The sequence below is a fragment of the Engystomops pustulosus genome, chromosome 6 (assembly GCF_040894005.1).
Source record: "Engystomops pustulosus chromosome 6, aEngPut4.maternal, whole genome shotgun sequence".
NCBI classification, from domain to species: Eukaryota; Metazoa; Chordata; class Amphibia; order Anura; family Leptodactylidae; genus Engystomops; species Engystomops pustulosus.
In genome coordinates, this window is record NC_092416.1 from 163,103,308 (window position 1) to 163,116,387 (window position 13,080).

Here is a 13,080-nt window from a genome sequence, read left to right on the forward strand (position 1 = left end):
GAAACTGCATCACAATTAGTTTTGAGGTAATTTTAGGTGCATTTTCTTATTTTGGCAGGTGAAACACATGAACTGAACAGGTGAATTTCTCACTAATTGATGTATCCTTCAGCTCCATTCAATATTGTTCCTGCACTTCCTCCAATAAGTCCAGCGACTGACTGATCTTGCACATGTCCAGAAGAACAACTCTAGTATTCCAGTAATGACTTCTATCCATAGTATTTTACCAAGCACCAAGGCTACAGTTCAACTTTTATTCATCTTTATACATATGGAACATCCCTCTTTATATACACATCAGCTTTTATACATAGATTGTTTTTTTGTTTTGTTTTTTTACACATTGCAGAATTAAAAATTTTTTTTTATATCTATTTTCTCACTCAGCATCTTTCTCATACGTAACAAAAGAACTGGAAGTGGTTGCAAAACAACAGATAAAAAGCAATAAAGATCTAAACCTAAAATCGGAACGCATACATAACAGGACGAGGCGGGAGGTTAGAACCTGTACAAAACTATTAGCAACTTGCCCCTAGAAAGGTTTGTCTTGAGTTTTTTTTACCACACAAAATGAATTAGATTTATGCTTAACCTTAAAAGAACAATATATAAAGGAGTTGACATCTGGCTTGCCTCGCATGTAGTGGAGAACTAGGCCTCAGTCACGCTGAGGTAAAATAATGGACCCGACTTGTAAAGCTGGATGGGATATGGTCTGTAGGGTTCGGTTCATACAAGTAACCAATAGCAGTGTCGTATTTCCGATGTTACACCTTAGTGATACCGATTTTACCAGTATTGTGAACTGGGCCTAAGTTTTCCACAGCAAGGCCTCATTTGTGGCAGTATGTTCACACCTAGGAATAACCCTTAAGAAATTGGTCTACAACTTCTCTCAGGTTACCGTAATGAGTTCCAGTTTAAAATTAAAACAAAAAACAAAATAATCTGACGGCCGGGAACAGGAAGGTTAAAAATGGCGGGAAAGGGGAAAGTCTAAAAAGCGGTCACTTGTCAAATCCACAAGACACACGGTGTGTACACAGACACAAGCTGAGGGTCCGTGGTGCACAAAGGGGTCGACGTTATAGGTGTCACTTAAAATCTTCTATGTGTCCCCCCAGCCTGATAAGGAAAAGTTTAATGTCTAAGAGGGTTAATGGTGTGGAAGCAGAAGCACATGCAGGGTAGAGTCCATATGAGTTTAGGAATGGGAAATTTAGTGCATATGGGTGGCTACAGGTCTGCACACACATGGACACGCAAAGTCAAGTGGAATGTCCGTGTTACCATATCGGAGAGGGTACATACAGTATGTGCGAGGAGAAGACAAGAGTGTGTTCACACCTTACAGTCAGCGTGCACAGGTTAGGACTACGTTATGCGGTTGTCAGTACAGTCATGTGCACGCTCAGTATTAGTGGATTCATTAACCGAAGGTTTCCTGCGAGGCGTACACCATGTACAGGAAGCCGTCTTCATCTTTCTCCTGCTCGTAGATATCCAAGATGGCAGAGGATACACTAACCATGCTTCTCTGGTTCACCAGCAAGAAGAACGCTTGGGTCGGGTTCAGCTGTAGCCGACGCCTGAGGAAGAAAAAGAAGTTCACGTTCCGTGGATTAAGCGTTAATTTACAGGACATGGAATAACATACAAAATTGCATTTGACAGGAATTAAGATCATTTCCTCCTTTATGCCACTTCCACGCCAAAGTGGGTGGTGGTGGACGGCAACGGATTGGGCTTTGTTGACTGAAAGTTCGCAATTATGGCGCAATTTTACACCAGGCGGTCCCTGGTATAGAATTGTACGCTAGCGACTGCCGCATGGCGGATACATCAGGTAGCACGGTGTATCCGGAGCAGCACGGACTTCATCATATGCTGGTGCACAAGCGCCGGTTATGATCAATCTCCCGAGTAATGAGTATTCTGGCATGTCTTCTTCAAATTTGCCCGGCCTCAAGACAGAGGTCTAGAACACCCGTTCTTGAGATGTGGGTTCCAAAGATTGGAAGTTTTGACTTATACAGGTAGCATAGCACATAGTTACAGATGACACTAATATTTCCATTACCTGATGATCTTCACTAGTTCACTCATGTTCACATGATCAGGGACCAAGAATTTGGTTTTATCCAACACGGGAAGTTGTTTTTCTCCCTTGTATCTCTCAATGATGACCTGAATACAGGAGAAGACGGTCACTATTCATTAAACACCCAATTTATCCCCCCCCCCCCCCCCTTCTTAATACATTGCATTCAGTAGGTCATTCTCCGAAAACACCACATACCATTATGTGTCAAACACAAGGCAACATCCCGCCCTAATGTGTGGATTCCAACATAGACCCTCAATAGCAACTTCATACTACAAATTACATACTAAAAGTAAACAATGAAGTTTCATAATAATAGGCAACGAGCAGAGATCTTGAAAACTGTGAGGAATTGATACAGAAAGTAAATTGGAAAATTGGATCACTTTTCATAATATTAAAGGGAACCTGTCACCAGGGACCTCATTTTCACTAAAGACAGATTGTAAAAGCCCATAACATCTGCAGTGCAAAAATGCCTCTCTGCCTTTTTCTAAGCATTTGCATTACTATATAATTGTGTGTTATAACTTACCTTGCACCCTGACAAAATCCTGGGGTAGTCACAGGGGCTGGATTTTGGTTTGCATGCATTTCAAAAAACAACATGTGACTTGTCTGAGCTGCAGGTTGCCTCCATGTTTGTGCTCCTGTACAGCTCCCCCACTGATGCCAGGCTGACCAGGCTGTAACCTCTGAGAAGGAGCAGGAGGTGGAGCTGTACAGGAGCACAAAGGTGGGGGCCAAGCTCTGACGAGTGAGTAACAGACAAGTCACATGTTGTTTTTTGAAATGCATCCAAACCAAAGTCCAGCCCCTGTGACTACCCCAGGATTTTGTCAGGAAGCAAGAGTAAGTTATAACACACAATTATATAGTAGTGCAAATGCTTAGAAAAGGCAGAAAGGCAGATTTGCACTGCAGGTGTCATGGGCTTTTACAATCTGTCTTTAGTGAAAATGAGGTCCCTGGTGACAGTTTCCAATGATGGACAGCCCCTTTAAATACCGATTCACTGACCTGAAAACATTTTTAAAAGTTCCAAAAATCTATTTTTGTTAGAAAGACTTGGTCATTCGCTGGTAACAGAGTTTAAAGGGATGCCGTCTACTTTAACCCCACTGAATATTAACCCCCTCTGGAAGGGTAAGATTCATCCTTTATTGAATTGTCTCTTGTATGTGAAATCTCCCCCGAGCTCCAAAGTCAGGAGAAAATGAGCAGAAAACGGTCATTGATTTCCAAAGATGAACTTTACCAGGGTTATCATCCTGTGATCTACAGAACCAGAGATGTAAAGTGGTAAATTTGGAAATGCAAACAGAAAATAAAGATCGAATTCTGACTTTTAATTTAATGGACTGTATCTCCGGTTCTGTAATTCCCAGAACCATAGGGCTGATACGATTTGAAACATGAGATTCTCTTCTTTATTCTGATACCATCAGCCAAAGATGGGTCAGGCTCAGAAGCTGGAGGGGGAAAGTAACTTTAGACGCCTATATATTGGGATCTATAGTAGCAAGAACCAAGGGCGCACCTGGAATGAAGCGAGTTGAGCCACACTCCTCAGGCATCCAAAGCAGCAGCAATAAGCCGGCACTGCAGGTAGCCATGACATGCCAGTTTAAAATTATGTTAATTGTGGCACATCCTGGCTGTCTAGGGACTGGACTGCAGTAGGAGGGGGCAGCAAGTCTCATCTGCGATGTATTATGCAGTGGAGTCCTAGAGCACGCTTAAAGGGGCAGTCCACCGACTGAATTGACTGTCTCCCACTTCACTTACGAAAAAAGGCCCTGATGCGAATAATCTATTGTACAGGCGTCTTTAAGATGCAGAACAATTGATAAAGGCAGCCCACCAACTATCATCTTGGTGTACTCAATCCATTGGGATAATCCCTTTAATATAGGTATCTAAATTAATGCTCCCTATCCAGGCTCAGAGTCTGACTCTTCTCTGCTCATTTTCACTTTGAAGGAGATTTTATTTTTTTTTTTAATAGGTAAACGGGTGAGATACCACATAAAGAGGGAATTCTAGAATGGACAATTTATACCCGACCTAAGAAAGCTCCTAGTTTATCGGGGTAAAAGCAGGTTCCCTTTAACATCATTTGCCTGGAAACATAGTAACATGATTAAAACTAAGAGATTGGATTACTTTAGTACAAGGCTCACACTGTGGAGGCGGCCATTCTTATATTAAAGTCACGCTGTGTATCCACTGAGCCAGGATGTGTGATGTCGCTGTGCGTGAAGACTTTGTGTCCCATTATTTTTCCAATATAAAATCACTTATGACCAGAAATGGATGAATAATCTGTTCACTGTATGACTCTGCTCACATGGAACCGTGAAAGCTATAAAATAACTACACAATTATACAAGGTGCAAGACATGAAGCAAGTGGCCCTATTACAGATCCACCTAATCTATAGGATTCATTATAGCGTGCTCTACAGGACACCATACAACAGAGATATTCTATGCTACAAGTATACACCATATGGGATAAATATGACAGAAAGAAGGGGGGGACAATTACGATGGGGTTTCCGACTTTTTTTGTGGCGCTCCGACTCCCTTTTCTCCTTTCTGACCCATTTATGAATGTGATTTTCAGAATCTGAAAAGCAGCGTGGTTTTCATGGTGTGGAAAAGTGGCAGAGTGCAAAGCGGCAGAGTGCAAAGCGGCAGAGTGCAAAGCGGCAGAGTGCAAAGCGGCAGAGTGCAAAGCGGCAGAGTGCAAAGCGGCAGAGTGCAAAGCGGCAGAGTGCAAAGCGGCAGAGTGCAAAGCGGCAGAGTGCAAAGCGGCAGAGTGCAAAGCGGCAGAGTGCAAAGCGGCAGAGTGCAAAGCGGCAGAGTGCAAAGCGGCAGAGTGCAAACCAAAAGACAAATGGTCTAGCAGAATAGAAACTAGCGCTCAGGACAGAAATATTAAATACCTACTTCATTACCGACAGCTAGTGCGAAACCAAGCTAGCGGAGATAAGGACACTTTATATAAATGTCCTCCATAGTGTCATTACCTCCTCTGACTTGGTTTCCCATTAGCTGTTGGTAAGGAGGTTCATATCAATAATAATTCCTTTATTTATATAGCGCACACAGATTCCGCAGCGCTGCACAGAGCTTGTCACATCAGTCCCTGTCCCCAATGGGGCTCACAATGTAATCATCCTACCAGTATGTTTTGGAGTGTGGGTGGAAACCAGAGAAAACCCACATATTTTTTTTTTTTTTTTTTTTTATGAGAATAATACCGTTTACATTAACAACACAACTTACAAAGGTTATAAGACATTTTAACAAATTTTTATCACTAACATAAATAATCTAAGACCCACACATAACCAGGGTAGTATCCTCCATATCTCCTGCCACCCCCATTCCCTGCCCCCCCCCTCCCTACCTCCCCCTCTGCCGTAAAGGAGCGAGACATAAGAACAGACTTCCATTTAATGTCCCTGATGCCAGCCGATTGCTATAACCGCAGCTTTTGCTGACTTACTATCTTTCCCTAATTCTAGTTCTCCATACACCAAATCTTTTTCCACTTATCCAGGTATCCTCCCTTAATTGCCATCAATCTTTCGTATTTCTTACACTTCTCCACTTCTCCTAAAAATTCTTCCGGGGCCGGGGCCGTCGGACTCCTCCACTTTCGTGCAATAACCAGTCTAGCCAACAAGAGAACCTTGTTGACTACCGCCTTTTTTCCCCTTTCCCTACTCCTAAACTGCTGAAGACTGAGCAGTGCCACCCGGATGGTCCAGGGCAACTTAACTTTAAATGTTTCTTCCAGGTACTGGAAGACCCTAGACCAATAGGCAAAAACTTTATGACATATGAAGGATACATGTACAAAGTCCGCATTCTCCAGGTTACAACGCAGACAGCTAGAGTTATCTTTCAATTTCATTCTAAATAAACTGTGGGGGGAATAATACAGTTGGTGCACAAAGTTAAACTGTACCATTCTGTGGTTCCAGGAGAGGGAGGACAGCCCTATGCCCCTATAGCATTTATCCCAATCCGCCTCAGAGAGAGTGCCCAAATGTTCATGCCACCTTCTTTTAGAGGGATGAGTGACTCCTTTTGAGATTCCTTGAATCACGTATCTATAAATATGTGCAACCACCTTATTCCGAGTGGAGGAACCCAGTAAAAATTCTACTCCTGCATCCGTACATAAATTAAACCCACATATTTAATGTCTGTCCCTATTCTGCTAGACCATATTTCTTTTGGTCAGCACTCTGACACTTTTTAGCGCCCAAAAAATGGAAAGGACAAATATTATGTGGGTCTTGAGTTTCCACACCCTGAAAACCAGTGAGGCAGAGGATGCGGAAGATCAAATTTTTTCTAGTGCCATACACTAATAAATGGGTCAGAAAGGAGAAAAGGCGGTCGGAGCGCCATAAAAAATAGTAAATGTCCCCCAATATGCTCTATCTGGGATACTCACTGGGATTTTATTAGGATGTTGCTCACGGATCTGACGAACCTCGGCACATCTTTCAGCTGGAAGCAAGAAGAAAGAAAATTATTTATGATGCTGCGATAAAAATTCCGAAGAAACGACATGCTGAGAGGTGACAAAGTCAAAAACTTACCATCCTAATTAAATATTTCCTACTGTTTGGCATATACCGGTATGTTCTTTATGGAGAATATTTATTTCTATGATAACAGACAAACAATTCTGTGCTTTGTGTCGGATCAGACTACACACAGTTGGTTGTCTGGCACCATGGAGACCTATACGTTACATAGAACACAGCCAATTATGTATTAACTATTGCTTCATTTAGTAAAAGCATATAATTTAAATAAAATCTACTATTAAAATCTATCATGACACTTACTCATGGTAATCATCTTATATTTGTTAAACATGGCTTACTTCCTTCTAAAATTAACTTTTTATAATTATACTAAGGGTTGCTGTGGGCGTTACCAGAGCCCCTCCATTCCACAGCTTCACAGGTTGTTACACTTTCCAGGAGCACTTCCCCCTATCACTTTGTGCTGAAACTTCAAGTGCTGCAGTGAAATTACAGCAAACAGAGGGAGGGGAAGTGCTGAGGAGATGGGAGGTTGAGACAGTGTAACAGCCTTTGAAGACAGAGCATGGAGGGGCTCTGGTAACAACCGCAGAGCCCTTCTGGCTCATAAGCACGGTGCCTGGGACCATGAGTAAGTGTCACTTGTTTATCCTGATAGATTTCCATGGTAGATTTACTTTAACCTTGCCATATGACCATTAACTTCAACAATCCCATAAACAAACACTCATACTTGGATGACTAATAACATATTATCTGACTGATTTAATGGCGCCCAGGAACATGTGGTGCAGCCAACTCTCTATCTAGGATAACGTCTACTCCTCAGTTCCTCTAAGTGGCAGTGCATATTGTATATCCGAAAATTTTCAGGAATAGGAACAACGTATTAACTCCTTTTGATGAGCCATATGGTCTGTGTATAACAGATCAGATAACCCTGTCAGGCATTCAGCCCCGTGATGTATTAGGTTACCCTATGATCTCCTTAAACTGAGGTGGATCTCACTAACCTGATACATAGGACTACACTTTCCTCTTGTGTGTCACTGCTATATAAAGGTACAAGGTAAATGTATTTTCAGAAGTGACCATAGGAATAACCTTGTACATATCTCCATTTACCAAGTACCTAAAATAATCGCCTCATGGAAAAAAACGTAAACCTATTTCTGGTCTTTGTGTTAGCGAATTGAAGTCACAACAAAAACACCATCACTCAAGTATAAGGTTCTGCCCTAAAGCACTTAAGATGTGGATCTAATCACCATCTTAAAAATGTTGTACCATACAACAGGTAAAATATTAAAAGTTCTACTGAGAAACCAACATGGCCGCCGTTTTAGTTTTCACAGAAATTTGTCACGATTTGTGGTAATATATTCCCCGTACAGATGTGAAAGGTTGTGCTACAGTGTCAGGGAGATATAACGGCGGCCATGTTGGATGTCACCCAAGAAATGGCTGAAGTTTTAAAGCACTTGACAGGAAAAAAAAAAACCAATACAAAGAGATTTAGTATTTTTCTTCAGGGCGAATATAAATTCCAAATATTAGTCATGGGAGTTTTATAGATCCACAGTTCAGGACAGAGAGGCCATAGATGAAAATAGCCATGTGTGGAGGAAGGGAGAGGGCGTCATGTTTTGCCTGAGGAAGGATATGCTCTGGATAGCTGCCACGCTCGCCTGTGTCTATATCAGGTGCAAACAGAAGGCTGCAGTACAGAGGATACACAATACCAAGTACAGAGACCGAAGATTGAGGAAAATGTTATGGGACATTACACAAGTCATAAGCAGGGAGAGGAGGGGTGTCCTATAGCACCCACCGCATATAGGCGCCCAGACAGGACCGGCTCACAGAGAAACCCTGCCAGTCCTGTATACAAGAGGCTCCATAGAAGGGATGTTACTGCACTCTCTGGTGGAGGGGCCCTTTAAACAGACATGTTTACAAGGGGGAGATGGCTCTCCTAGGGGGGGCCCATGTACACATACAAGGGGGAGACTTCTCTCCTAGGGGGGCCACATACACATACAAGGGGGAGATGGCTCTCCTAGGGGGGGCCCATGTACACATACCAGGGGGAGACGGCTCTCCTAGGTGGCCCACATACAATTACAAGGGGGAGACGGCTCTCCAAGGGGCCCCCTATACACCTACAAGGGGGAGACAGCTCTCCTAGGGGCCCCCATACACCAACAAGGGGGAGACGTCTCTCCCGGGGGGCCTCAGCTCTCTGGCAGAGGGGCCGCTTTACACACAAGGGGGAGACAGCTCTCTGCCGGAGGGGCCCTTTAAACACACAAGTGGGAGACGGCTCTCCTGTGGGGGCCGCCGTACACATACAGGGGGTGACTGCTCTTCTGGGGGGGGGGGGGGGGCCCGTACACATACAGGGGGTGACTGCTCTTCTGGGGGGGCAGTACACATACAGGGGGAGACGGCTCCCCTAGGGGGCCTCCCGTACACATACAAGGGTAAGGGCGCGTTCACACGTTGCGTTTTGGTCACGTTTTCATTGCATTTGAAACGCATATACAACAGCTGAGGAGAGGTGATTTGCCTAATTACATCACTGTAAACGTTTCCGTTTACAAAACGCATCGTAAACGTGATGTTAACGCATGCGTTTTGTTAACCCATGCGTTAACATTGCGTTTACAAACATAAACGGTAATGTAATTAGGCAAATTACCTCACATCAGCTGTTGTATATGCGTTTCAAACGCAATGAAAACGCAACCAAAACGCAACGTGTGAACGCGCCCTAAGACGGCTCTCCAGGGGGGCCTTGGCTCTCTGGCAGAGGGACAGCTGCACACACAATGGGGAGACGGCTCTCTGGCAGAGGAGAAAGCTCTCTGAGCACGGTGCCTGTACTAGGAGACAAGGGAATCCTGTGGCTAATGCCAGTTTGCAACTAACGGCCTGTAAACCTTCCTGGAGAGATACCATCTGCTTAGCCGGGCATGTTGTTACCTGTAGCACAACAATAGGCAAAGCTCTGGCAGTGAGGTGATACAAGGCACATGCCCACACATGCCACGGCTCAAGTTTTTGTGAGATTTGGGCCTTGCATTTTTTTTGCCATTTCAGCAGGTGTGAGGACACCCGTGTGCTAAGTCCCTGAGATATCTCAAGCCACATAAAAATATCCTGCAAATAATTAACCAGGGGAACTGTGCCTTATATATGGTGGAGAACATACTACAGGGCGCTCCTAAAGTTACTTAAAGGGATCAGTCCACAATCCTCGATCACAGGAAACAAAAAACACCAGAAGAAGAAAACAAACAGCGCGTGACGTGACGCTGGCATCTGTTATAACCCAGCACCTGCTACTGACCTTCACTATATTTATTACACCCACGATGGCGGCACACATTAACCCCTCCTGTGCCGCATGCTGGGTGCATGTGCTATATTACACAATAGCTATAGAAAAGTACAGGAAACAAAGCAGAATAAAAAAAATGCACCATCATTGCGGAATTTTGTTTTGGAGAGATTCCAGACTAACCAGAATCTCTACATGGCAGAGGATGTTATCATAGGACGGTGTCATGTAATCACCCATGATCACGCTGTATGGTATTTATCACCTTACTCTGTGTCTATTATGATCGTTAAAATCAGCTTTCCGAGCTAGAAAAGCCACGGACCTTATTGATAAGTTACTACTCACGTGCTAGAGTAACATCTGACGTGTATTTACAGTTTCGCCACGGATCCACATGTGTATTCTAGAAATCCAAGGCAAGAAGTGACATCACTTCCTTTTTCCCAAAATGCCATGCCACAATTCCACAACAAAGGCAACAGGAGGCAGATTTCGGCAAGGAATATGTGCCAAATCCTCTATCTTTAACGGTTCCCTCCGCCACCCAATGTAAAGTATCGTCATGTGAAAGTTATGACATCACAAAGCGTCACGGGTGCGCGTGTCACTATGGAATAAAGTGACAACAACAAGAACAAAGACTGGCACCCATCACCCTCACTCACACCACAGCCGGTGACACAGCGCATTATTTTAGGAACGCAGAGGTCTGACCGTGCCAACTTAAAAAAAACCCAAAATAATTACCCAAGTTATTTCACAACATTGTGAATTGTTACAAAAGGAAAACTAGTTTTTTTTCGGTTACAGTTTCCCTTTAATTTTGTTTCCTAAAACAATAATAACTACTTTACGGTGAGTGTTTTCTATCTACATCAACTTATCGATCGCCAAAAACTTGGTGATCGCCATTTAGACGATTTTTGATCCCGATCACCGCCATTATTGTGATACATTGATGGTCACATCAGTACAGATCGAGCAGGTACATTGGACAATCACATAATAATACACACAATGCACTCACCAAAGCTCCTCCTGTGCTTAAAAGGCCGCTCTGACGGCATCGTGCGATCTAATCGTCCCGACCACGATCAAGCGCAGGCAGCTCCTTCAGGTGTGTGTGTCTCCGGGGTCTCTTATAGTGTTTGCCCCCAGTGCTGCCCTCACCAGCCAATTCCCAGCCTGTTATGCCCGAGCCTCTGCGATCACCCCGAGCTGAGACGCTGCAACAAACATTATGACGTCATCAAAGGGGAGGCAGCAATCTTCTGGAGGTGGAGCGCCTCCCTGTGGTCGTACAGGTACACAGTTCTCCGGCCTCCTGCTACTGAGCATCAGGCGAGTCCATAGAAAATATATATATATTTACATCGCGCGGCCGAGGACTTGTCTGTGAAGGCAAATCAGAGAGACTAGGAGACGCCGATCATCTATAGTGGGAGGAAAGTGTACAGGATCCACTTCCTGTTCAGGCTCAAGTACTATGGAGTGGAGGAAAGCTGCAGAGCCTCGTTAGCGCAGTAGGTAGCGCGTCAGTCTCATAATCTGAAGGTCGTGAGTTCGATCCTCACACGGGGCAGAAGATTTTTTTTTCCCCTTTGGTCATTCACCCCCCACCCCTACAGCAGTATATATATATATATATATATATATATATATATATATATATACAATATAATAGCACAAATGTATAAGACCAATACTGCACAGATAACAGTGCCACAACAATACAAAGAAGCAGGGATAAATACAAGTAGTGATGTTACAGCACATGGATAATACACACAGTGATGTCACAGTACAGGGATAATACACACAGTGATGTCACAGTACAAGGATAATGCACACAGTGATGTCACAGTACAGGGATAATACACACAGTGATGTCACAGTACGGAGATAATACACACAGTGATGTCACAGTACAGGAACAATACACACAGTGATGTCACAGTACAGAGATAATACACACAGTGATGTCACAGTACAGGGATAATACACACAGTGATGTCACAGTACAGGGATAATGCACACAGTGATGTCACAGTACAGAGATAATACACACAGTGCTGTCACAGTACAGGAATAATACACACAGTGATGTCACAGTACAGAGATAATACACACAGTGATGTCACAGTACAGGGATACTACACACAGTGATGTCACAGTACAGAGATAATACACACAGTGATGTCACAGTACAGAGATATAATACACAGTGATGTCACAGTACAGAGATAATACACACAGTGATGTCACAGTACAGAGATAATACACACAGTGATGTCACACTACAGGGATAATACACACAGTGATGTCACAGTACAGAGATAATACACACAGTGATGTCACAGTACAGGGATACTACACACAGTGATGTCACAGTACAGAGATAATACACACAGTGATGTCACAGTACAGAGATATAATACACAGTGATGTCACAGTACAGAGATAATACACACAGTGATGTCACAGTACAGAGATAATACACACAGTGATGTCACAGTACATGGGTAATACAGTGATGTCACAGTAAATAGATGATACACACAATGATGTCACAGCACAGGAATAATACACACAGTGATGTCACAGTACAGGGATAATACACACAGTGATGTCACAGTACAGAGATAATACACACAGTGATGTCACAGTACAGATATAATACACACAATGATGTCACAGTACTGGGATAATACACACAGTGATGTCACAGTACAGAGATATAATACACAGTGATGTCACAGTACAGGGGTAATACACACAGTGATGTCACAGTACAGAGATAATACACACAGTGATGTCACAGTATAGGGGTAATACACACAGTGATGTCACAGTACAGGGATAATACACACAGTGATGTCACAGTACAGGGATAACACACACAGTGATGTCACAGTACAAAGATAATACACACAGTGATGTCACAGTACATGGATAATACACACAGTGATGTCACAGTACAGAGATAATACACGCAGTGATGTCACAATACAGGGATACTACACACAGTGATGTCACAGTATAGGGATA

The 13,080-nt window shown here is 43.4% G+C and overlaps 1 protein-coding gene and 1 non-coding gene across 2 annotated transcripts; one reads left to right on the forward strand and one right to left on the reverse strand.

The window, feature by feature from the left end:
• Window positions 1-222: 222 nt before the first annotated feature.
• MAP1LC3A (microtubule associated protein 1 light chain 3 alpha) lies at window positions 223-11,307 on the reverse strand. The gene is made up of 4 exons (XM_072112175.1): window positions 11,060-11,307; window positions 6,587-6,642; window positions 2,087-2,193; window positions 223-1,595 (listed from the first exon to the last, which is right to left on the reverse strand). Exons 1-4 carry the CDS (start codon window positions 11,097-11,099, stop codon window positions 1,436-1,438), a joined length of 363 nt encoding a protein of 120 aa, XP_071968276.1. The 5' UTR covers window positions 11,100-11,307; the 3' UTR covers window positions 223-1,435.
• A 234-nt stretch (window positions 11,308-11,541) lies between these two features.
• Window positions 11,542-11,614, forward strand: TRNAM-CAU (transfer RNA methionine (anticodon CAU)). Its single transcript has one exon. It is a non-coding gene; the product is annotated as a tRNA-Met (tRNA).
• The last annotated feature ends 1,466 nt before the right edge of the window (window positions 11,615-13,080 follow it).

What these genes read in the sequence shown, in the direction of transcription:
- MAP1LC3A (XM_072112175.1), bottom strand. Translation starts at nt 11,099, where the DNA reads ATGCCGTCAGAGCGGCCTTTTAAGCACAGGAGGAGCTTTG. An exon ending in TAAGCACAGGAGGAGCTTTG is followed by an intron (nt 6,643 to 11,059) that starts GTGAGTGCATTG and finishes TCTTGCTTCCAG; the next exon opens with CTGAAAGATGTGCCGAGGTT. An exon ending in GAACTAGTGAAGATCATCAG is followed by an intron (nt 1,596 to 2,086) that starts GTAATGGAAATA and finishes TTTCTTCCTCAG; the next exon opens with GCGTCGGCTACAGCTGAACC.